Source organism: Syngnathus floridae, chromosome 6, assembly GCF_059516105.1.
Source record: "Syngnathus floridae isolate MCC-2025c chromosome 6, RoL_Sflo_1.0, whole genome shotgun sequence".
NCBI lineage: Eukaryota > Metazoa > Chordata > Actinopteri > Syngnathiformes > Syngnathidae > Syngnathus > Syngnathus floridae.
In genome coordinates this window covers 1,266,803-1,277,323 of record NC_142418.1, presented here as the reverse complement: position 1 = coordinate 1,277,323, position 10,521 = coordinate 1,266,803, and the positions used below count along the sequence as shown (strand labels likewise).

Below are 10,521 nucleotides of genomic sequence, written 5' to 3'. Positions count from 1 at the left end.
AACCACTTTTCCCCTTTATCAAGCGGCGTGTCACTTAAATCCTCTCTGGGCAGCTGTAGATGTTCTGTAGCATCCAAACAGTTATGTGGTGTTCCATCCCCTGGCAACGGAATCAACGTTGCTGGGTTAAGGACTGTGCACCTCTTTATCACGATGTGTGGTTGTGACAGAAGTATAGCAGTGTAGGACAGATGTCTGGCTGGTGACAAAAAGTTCATTTTGCTTTGCAGCAGCAACACATCTACAGCATGTGGAACTAGCAGCTCCATTTTGTGAAAGAGCACCACATCTGCAGATTGTCTCACTGCAAGCGCTGCCGCGCATACTGCTTGAACACAGTCTGGCAAAGACAGAGCCACTGGATCCAGTTTTTTTGAATAGAATGCAATCGGTCTTAGTTTGTTGCCATGACCCTGCAGCAACACTGAGGTCATAAAACCATTCCTGCAGTCTGGTGTTTGCACAAAAGTTTTATTGTAGTCTGGCAAGATAAGAGTTGTGGTTTCTACCAGAGCCTGTTTCAGCACTACAAAAGCATCATCCGCTGCTGGTGTCCACATGATTTTTTCTGTCATTGTCATGGGAACTCCATGCACAATATCCAGCAACGGTTGTGTTTTCTCCGCATAATGTGGGATCCATGCTCTGCAGTAATTGCAGAGCCCCAAAAATGACATCATTTGTTTTTTTGTTTCAGGTTTTGGTGCATCTGAAATAATCTGCTTTCTGGTACTTTGTATCTGTCTTCCAGAAGCCGACAAAGTGTGACCTAAATAGTTCACTTCCTGTCGGACCCATTGTAACTTATTTTTGTTCACTTTATTCCCTGTTTTGCAGAGATAGTGTAACAATGCTAAGGAGTCTGCCTTGCAAGCAGCTTCAGTTTCAGAGGCTACCAGGAGATCATCTACATAAACTAGAAGTTGGCTTTTGTTTGACATCTGAAAATCAGCCAAACAGGCCATGATAGCTTGAGTGAAAATAGTTGGACTATCAGCAAATCCTTGTGGCAATCTGGTGTATGTATAGCTTTGTCCTTTAAAGGTAAAAGGGAACCAAAACTGTGAGTCTGGGTGAATTGGCACTGAGAAAAATGCATTGCTGAGATCAATTACTGTGAAAAACTTCTGATTAGGTTTCAAAGTGTTCAGAAGTGTGTGTGGGTCAGGCACATTGGGTGCTCTTGTTTGCACTGCATCATTCACTGCTCGTAGATCTTGTATCATTCGCCAATTAATTTTGTCGGCCTTTTGGACTGGAAAAATGGGAGTGTTGCAAGGAGAATCCGAGCATTCCCTAATGATTCCTCCTGCCAAAAGATCATTTATAACAGGGGCAATCCCATTTATTGCCTCCTGTTTTAAAGGATATTGCTTAACTCTCGGACGCCACTCTGATCTTGGTTTGATCTGTACTGGGGAAATGGATTTTAAAAGTCCTACATCAGATGGGCCCTTGGTCCACAGTTTTTCAGGAAGCCCAGCCAATTCCCCCTCCTCCTTTTCATTCAAACAAATGTCAACTAGTCAGGGAAGCGCACAAGCGTCTGCTCTGCCCACAGCCACTTCACACACTGTTTGCTTCCACACGTCACAACTGGTACTGTAGCTCCACCCATCACCTTTGTCCTCATAATCAGTCACAGATCCAGCAAGTTTAATTCGGGAACCCACATCTGCCCACGTTATACTGTGAGGTTTAAACAATGAGATGTGGGGTACAGCCGACAATTTGTATCTGTCTTTCTGAGGAGCGGGCAAGAGTACAGCAGCAGCCGCAAATGACCTGCGATCAGTGTACAGAGCAGTGATTGTTAAAGTTACTTCTGTGTCGCTGAGAAAACTTCCAATATAGTCATCTTGTGGATCAGTGAGAATATTCATGGTGACATGTAATTCAGTACAAGTCATTTCTGATTCAGGTTGGGACAATTGTTTTCGAGCTTCACTCAGCAATCTGCTTGGGAGTTTAGGATTTCGTTCAGGAGGGATGGCATAGGAGCAGCAAATCTGTTCACCTGCTTGTGCAGCATATGAGTCCACATCTCTCACTCTACATGCTCGCATGCCATCCTTTACTGGGATTATTGCAATTCCCAACCGAGTCATCAGATCTCGTCCCAGCAGGTTTATGGGACATTTTGGAGATAGGACAATCGAAACTGAAACCATGCTTCCAGTTTCCTTATCTCTCACTTCAACTGGATTAGAGATACTCTCCTTGTGTACCTGCCCATCAGCAGATTTCACCCAAATAGTATTTTGGGAGGCTTTTAGATTTGGGACTTTAGTTTTTATCACGGTTTTACAAGCCCCGGTATCACACAAAAACTCGACATCACTGCCTCCAATGTTTAGAGTAACATATGGTTTTTCTTTTAATGCACTCAGAATGTCCCATGCTGTATGGACATCTACTATTTCTTCCTCTATAGGAGCACCAGAGGTCAAAGGGGGGGGATCTAGTCATGCTGAGAATTTGGGCTTTCCTCTGCCCCTTCCTGCACCCTTTGAGTGATATTGTTTTTTTCTAAAACATTCCTTTGACCAGTGGCCACGTTTCCCACAGTTCCAACAGTTGTCAGAATCTCGTGGGGGTTTTGAATTATATGGCGGCCTGTGACCTTGTTGGCCTCTACCTCCTCCTCTGCCTTGCTGGGACCCTTGGAAGAAGACTGTTGTATCTTCATCTAGTTCATCATCATTATCTAGATGAAATACATCAGAACTTTTGCCTTTTTTGATCACTTTTTCAGCATGTCTGGCCCATTGCATAGTTGTTGTCACACTTGCAACGTCCACTTCCACCAAATGTTTCCTCACCCAGTTGCCTATTTCAGGGCGGAAATTAGTGAGGAGCGCGTTTTTAAGCTGTTGTTGATAAGCACTCTCAGCTGTATCATTGAATGGGATGCCACTATGCACCCTGAATTCTTTTTCAAATCTCAAACGAAAATCATCAGTATCTTCGCCAGGCTTCTGTTTTATTCCTGCCAAATGACCATAATTCGCTCGTCTTTGAAATATAGTTCGCACTCTTTGCACAAGACCATTCCATTGTGCTGCATACTCCCCTCCCAATTGAATTCCCTCAACGGGATAGGGGAAAGGCCCTTGATTATTTCTGCCTGTATAATTTCCTCTAACCTTTGCCCAGTCTTTTCCCAAGGAGGACATTGCAGCTTCTCCTGCCTCATGTCCATTCAGTCTATAGGAATGTATAATTCCAGCCATGTCCTCTGCCCATTTATCTGGGTCTTCAGCAACAGGGATAACCCCTTCAACTGCTTTTCTTGCCTCTTCCAAAGTCCATGGCCGGAAAACATATGTATGTGGGAGTTGGCCTTCCCCTACATTAGGGTTTGGCACCTGTATCATTGGGCATACATCAACCTTGTCTAAATTTTGAGAAAATCTAGCAGCAGTGGTCAAACTTCTTGTTTGTACAGGACTCCTACTAATGTGACCCTGACTTCTTTTGCTGTTATATGGGGGGGGCTGCAGGTTTGTTAAGTTTGGATACAAGTTTTGTGTACGAGCGGAAGGCCCCTCTTGCTCCTCTGCTTGAGCTTTGGCTGGAGCCGTGGCCGCGGCAGTGCGCCTGCGCACTGTGGCCTCATTGTCTTCCGGCCTGACAAACATAGTCTCAGCCTCATCACCTTTCATCTTTCTATCTTTTGTCTTTTGGATTTGTTCTCTTCTCTCTTGTGAAGCTTTTAACCACATTTTAGCACAATCCAATTCTCTCTCTTTTCTTTTCTTTTTCAGTCCATTTTTCTTTTTATCCACACTCTCTTCCAAAACATCAACTACTATCTTCCACACTTCAACTCTCAACTTCCCTTCTACTCCATACTTTTTCTTCCACTTTGGCATATATTGCATACAATTAAGAAATCTACTCGCCATGTACTTCTCATCTCCGTCAAGAGGTAGAGATTTACCGTTTTTATTTCCCATATTAATTCTAGTAGTTTTAGGTTATACAATTTATTTTTTTCTCAAAAATATTATTATTATTATTATTATTTATTTATTTGAGGATCCTCAATGCAGGTTTAAATTGACCTTTCAACAAATTACTAGCCTGTATTATTGCCGTGGATCAATGCTAGAACTGCTATTTAGTCAATTTATCCTATCAGTCACACACTCAATCACACAAGTTATCCCTGCCTACGCGAAGTCCTCCCTTTCTGCATGAAAAGGGAGCTGCTTCATCCAGTGAGGGGACTCTACAACACCCCCCACCTTCCCTGGGAACTAAAGACAACAGTCCTTGTCCCCAGCCCTGCCAACGCGAGGTTGTACTCTTTAGAATAGTGGTCGTCAAATAATGAACCACGGAGGTACTGAGATTTTATAACAGTTTGAGAACCACTGCTCCAAAAGAGACACCTCATCCAGAGGAGGACTCTACAACACCCCCTCCTTCCACAAAATTTACTTATTCCTGTGCACTTCTACCTTTTTACGCGTTTCACAAACAACAACACAATCACACAACTTCAGGCCCTTAACTTACTTGTCCCCTGGTTCGTTGCACTGCCGGGTCCCGTCAATCCACCTCTGTCAGACGAAGGCAGACCTAAGATGCTGGCCCAGCGAAGAATTTCCTTCCCAGGTCTTTCTTTACCAGGTCCGGCTAGTGGACGCTGGCCCGTCGACGGTGTGCAGCGCGTCGTCCTCCGTCAGCCAGATGATGGGTATGAGAGATCCCGGGTTTCGGCACCAAAATGTTAGAGATTTTCTCACTCAAACAATATTTTGCAAGAACCACACGGGAGACAAGCAAGTTCTTTTAGACACCTGCAGGTGGAGAGTTCACTCACTCCAGAATGAAGTCTGAACCCTCGTTCCTGCGATGGGATATTTATTAAGAGAAACAGAGTGGGGGTTTGGGTAAACTGGCTAAAGCCCTTGTCCTCTAGTCTAAACATGTCAGGGGATGTTTTACGACCTTGTGATAAGGAGGACAAGGTAAGGTATTTATTACCTGTTGCATTCCAACATAATCCTATGATAAAGATAACCTGGAAAACCCTAACATCTTGATAATATAACAAAATTATTTATGACTTCAATTGTGTAAACAAATGTCAAAACCAAAATAGCCATTTCTGGCTCATAGGTTCCCGACCCCTGACCTAGGACATATCTGCGAGACTATGCCTCTCTGGTTGGCTCCTGAGAGGCCTGTGCTTCCCACGAGTTGCTGCCTCTTGAATAAGTAGAGGATGGACGGACGGACTTACAATCAACTCTTTGACCCAAAGGAAAACGGGAGAAATACATGATTAACCTTCCATCCATTTTCTGAACCGCTTAGTCCCCACGGGGGTCGCGGGCGTGCTGGAGCCTATCCCAGCCGTCATCGGGCAGTAGGCGGGGGACACCCTGAACTGGTTGCCAGCCAATCGCAGGGCACACAGAGACAGACAACCAATCGCACTCACACCTAGGGACAATTAGGAGTCTTCAATCGGCCTACCAAGCATGTTTTTGGAATGTGGGAGGAAACCGGAGTGCCCGGAGAAAACCCACACGGGCCCGGGGAGAACATGCAAACTCCACACAGGGAGGGCCGGATTAACATGATTAACCTTCTTTTCAAATTTGTACTTTTCCCCAAAGTTTCCCTACTTTGTTTAAAACCAATCCATCAAACTAATGAAAAAATCAGACAAAGGTAACTCAAGTAAAATGCACTTTTTGAATGGTGATTTTTATTTATTAAAATTGAAGAAAAACTACAAAGCTACAAAAGTGGCTCTGTGTGACAACAACATTTTCCGCACTATAAGGTACTTCGGGTTAAAAGGGGCAGACTCAATTCCAGGGCCTTTTCTACATTTAATCCACACATACGACGTGCCGCATTATAGGGCACATGCATGCATGCATACGGTAAAAAAAAAAAAAACATCAAAGGAGCAAGGCAGTCAGTTCCGTTGTACTTTATTCTACTATTTACCGTATTTTTCGGACTATAAGTCGCTTTTTTTTTTCATAGTTTGGGTGGGGGGGTCGATTTATACTGAGGAGCGACTTCTATGTGAATTTTTTCACAAATTTTCAAAATTAAAAAAAAAAAGTGAAACCACGATAAACGAGCTGCAGTGTAGCAAAGGATTACTGTAATTTGAATTTCAAGTGACGCCAGCGGCGCGGCGGTTGTTTACATAAAGGACAAAGATTCGATCACGGGATGACGAAGATGACGAAGGGTCCCGCGTACTACCGGCATCATTAGTGGCTTTGTTTGTAAGTGACACGGAGGACGAAGAGTTTGAAGAATTTAATGATTTGGAGTGACACAGATGGTTTGAAAAACTATTATGGCTTTTACGCACGCCCGGGCCTACTCTACGGAGCTCTCTTTCACCTCCGTGGATGGAAGTCAGGGGCCGGCGCTCGGCCGGGTGGCTGCCCGGGGACTGTGGATGGGGCTTGGACATGGCTTCTACGCACGGCCGGTTCTATTCTATGGAGCTCAAATCCACCTCCACGGCTGGAAGTGCCACCTCCGGGGATGGAAGTCCACACCACCACAGGCTTGGAAGTCGACGCCGGTGCTTGAGGCCGTGTGGCGGTGAACTATTTGTTATAGTTATTTGATATATTTTATTTCATGTAGCAAATTGTATATGTTTTTATCGTTACAGTTCAGTAGTTGTTGGCTCGTTGAACTCTTGTTTTGTTAGATGAAGAGCTGTTTACCAAAGCCACGTCTTTCCTTGTATTTTGTTAACGCTACAATATAGTTATATACTAGATATGTGGAATAACGACGAGGCTGACGTCAGGGCGCACGTGCGGCGTTGTTGACAAAGGACGAGGAATTTGATCGATGGATTTAATGATTTGGAGTGACACAGGTGTTTTAATAATATTATTGCTTATATAATAGTTATTCGATATATAATTTATATATCGTTATATGGGCCTGTGGAATATTTTGAAGTGCAAGCGTCGTCAGCGGCGCGCACCCGGCCGGCATTGTCGACATATAGGACGATCGATGGATTTAATGAATTGGAGTGACACAGATGGTTTTATAAACGTGTTATTCATGTAATAGTTATTTGAATAACCTTGAATGTTACGTCAGGCCCATTCTCAGCCCTTCATTTGTGTTTATGTCACGTTAGCATACCTATCGTTTAGCCTGTTGTTGCTCCTTCATGTCTGTTCTTGGTGTTGGATTTTGTCGAATAAATTTCTCCCAAAATGCGACTTATACTCCGGAGCGACTTGTGTATGTTTTTTTCATGTTATTGTGAATTTTATGGCTAATGTGACCTATATTCTAGAGCGACTTTTAGTTCGAAAAATACGGTAATCATGTACTGCATTGTACTCACATTGTTAATCAATATTAATACGCAAATCCATCAAAATCCTCATCTTCTGTATCCAAATTAAACACTTGGGCAAGTTTGCCATTAAATATGCCAAGTTCCCTCTTGTCATTGTCTCATCGTTGTCACGTTGCTCTTCTGCAATGATCCTGGCTTTCCAGAAAGCTCTCATTGTGCTTTGTAATTATGTTTCTTTTTCAATGCCATTTTATAGGGTCCTAATACTGTTTGCTTTGCACAAACGATAGTATTTATTTATCAATGGCGGCGGAGTGCGTACTCCTCCATGTGTTCCATACAGTCCTTTTGTGGTGGAAGCCACACAAAACAACTTTACAGATTTGCACAAACGATAGTATTTCCTTTACGTGTTGCGTACAGTGCTCTGATTGGTTTACCACCGCGATCTACGTAAAACGTAATGTCCTCTGATTGGTTCATCATATTGATAACCCAGACTGTTGAGAATGTATTTGTTGTGGACACATTTAGCTACTAGAAGGACAATGTTTAAGTTCATGAGTAAAATACAAGTTAACGTTAATTGGATAATACTGTTTATTTGATTCAATGTTACGTTAACTGAACTACAGTACCATGATGTTCTTGGAGAGTATGATAAGTTTTATTTTTATCTGCAGTGCATTGTGGGTAGGCTGGCTGGCTGTTAGCTCTAGCAATCTCACACACGCTGTATGTTTCAACTTTGTTATTCTCACTAAAACACGTTAAAGGAAGATGTGGGTCCTGGCACGTCATTTCAGTCAGTGAAGAAGTAAAATATACTACACAGACAAACTTAAAAAATGTTCATCATTGGGATATTTTTTTCCATAATTGCATTCTCATTCAGGGTGGCACGGCAGGCAACTATTTAGCATGTCTCCCTCACAGTGCAGAGGTTGTCGGTTCAAAACAGTGCTCTAGCTTTCCTTTGTGGAATTTGCATCTTGTCTCTGTCCCTTTGTGGGTTTTCTTTGTGGGTGTTGCGGTTTATTTCCACCCAAAACATGTATGCTAGGTTAATTGAGCACTCTAAATTGTCCTTTGGTGTGAGTGTGAGTGTGAATGCTTGTGTCCATGTGTCCATGAGATTGGCTGGCAACCAGTTCAGGGTGTTAGGATAGGCTCCAGCACACTCGTGACCCTAGTGAGGATAAAGCACTTCAGCTCAAAGTCAAAAGTCAAAGTCAGCTTTATTGTCAATTTCTCAACATGCCAAAGACACACAAAGAAACCGAAATTTCGTTCCCCGCTAACCCACGGTAACAAGACACGGCTCACAATAGACAATCAAGTAACAAGTAAACAACAGCGTGCTGAATAAATAATGAATAAATAACACAACAAATAAATAAATAAATAAGAGGAGCAAAAAAGGAGCAAGTGAGCGTACAGCAGACATTCCAGAAAATAGCGCAACGGTGCCGCACGCTACGCAGAAGGGGGTAGTGAGTTCAGGGTCCTAACAGCCTGGAGAAAGAAGCTGTTGGTGAGTCTGGTGGTGCGGGAGCGCAGGCTCCTGTACCTCTTCCCAGAGGGCAGAAGGTCAAACAAAGAGTGAGCTGGGTGACTCACATCACTCGCAATCGTGGTTGCCTTGCGGGCGAGATGGGAGGTGTAAATGTCCTTCAGGGAGGGGAGCGAAGCACCAATAATCTTACCAGCCGTATTCACTATGCGCTGCAGGGCCTTCAAGTTCTGTTCAGTGCAGCTACCACCCCAGACAGCGATGCAACTGGTGAGGACGCTCTCAATGGTGCCATTGATCATGGGTGTGTTGGATTTCCATTCATAGAAATTTTGCTGGTGAAGCTTCGGAAAGGACAGGAACTGCGACTCAAAGCTTATGCCAAAAAAGGATTTGGTAAGGAACATGCCAAGTGGAACCCAACAGCAGGAGTCGCGTTTGAATATGACCCTGACAATGCACTGAGGCACACTGTCTACCCCAGACCCGAGGAATGGTGCGTTCCTAACTTAAATCATCACCTTTATTATTCATCATCATTAGTAGGTTGAATAATAAAGGTTTTTCTGTTTCTTCATTTATTCCTTTGTTGCCATGCTGGATTTAGGCCCAAGAGTGAATATTCTGAAATTGAGGAAGATGAGGTCCAAGCTCCCTATGATCCCAATGGAAAACCAGAAAGGTGAGGAAAGCATCTATTGTGTCCAAGCATAGCCACAATTCAGAATCAAATAATCACAAATCATCTTCCTTTTCCCTCTACAGGTTCTACTACAACGTGGAGTCCTGCGGCTCCCTCCGACCTGAGACCATTGTCATGTCCGCACTGGCTGTTCTCAAGAAAAAGCTGAGCGACCTGCAGACACAACTCAACCATGAAATCCAGAGTGATGTGCTCACTATCAACTGATGTCACAATGATGAATAGCACCGTTCCCTCGGAAGGTTTTCTTTGTAATCTTTAGGATCGTCAGACAGCGCAGAACAAACACATCTTGTACTTGTGGTTGCTTCTTTGGTTACTGATCATGGACTTTCACATCTCTTAAGGGTAGTCTTTACTTCACTTACTGTTCTAAAATGTCAATGACCCAACATCTTGTTAGATGGAAGATTTATTAAATTTGTCAAACGTAGAAATTTTTTATTATACATAGTATGTATGCAATAAAGACTGGTTATCTTGTAGTTACAAATTACTAACTCAGTAACTAAATACAGCATATGTTGTTTCATGCAACAAGCGCTTAAGTCAACAGGAATGGTCTCAAAATATTAAATCTGCCACCCAGAAATAAGTAATCCTTTTCACATTGCACTGAACTGGTATAAATTGGATGACTGCGAATGAGCTGTGATGACTAACAAAAGTACGGCAGAAAATTACAGGCACATATCAAGACTTAACGCTACTAGAGGTAGCGGCAAAATAAAATTATATAACAAAGATCACTTATTGGCTCACAGGGATCGTCGGCAATGACGATTTGAAAATGAATTTGGCCAGATAAATATTTTCTAAATTCACCACTCAGGTGAAGCGCCAATTTGGTTGATCAAACTCGCCTTGTGGGAACGGTCGCAAAGGCTGTCATTATGAAGCCGAAATGCCAATTTGGTTGATCAAATTTACCTTGTGGGAATGGTCTCAAAAGCCATCATTGTGAAATGGAAATGTCTGTATGCAGAT

The 10,521-nt window shown here is 43.1% G+C and overlaps 1 protein-coding gene across 1 annotated transcript in view; it reads left to right on the top strand.

The window, feature by feature from the left end:
* Nucleotides 1-10,027, top strand: part of polr2c (RNA polymerase II subunit C) — a 46,002-nt gene extending 35,975 nt beyond the window's left edge. The window contains exons 7-9 of the mRNA XM_088378583.1: nt 9,159-9,327; nt 9,439-9,513; nt 9,597-10,027. Of these exons, the coding sequence (XP_088234709.1) occupies nt 9,159-9,327; nt 9,439-9,513; nt 9,597-9,741 (389 nt within the window). The 3' untranslated portion in view covers nt 9,742-10,027. The remainder of the gene's footprint in view (nt 1-9,158; nt 9,328-9,438; nt 9,514-9,596) is intronic.
* Nucleotides 10,028-10,521: the final 494 nt, after the last annotated feature.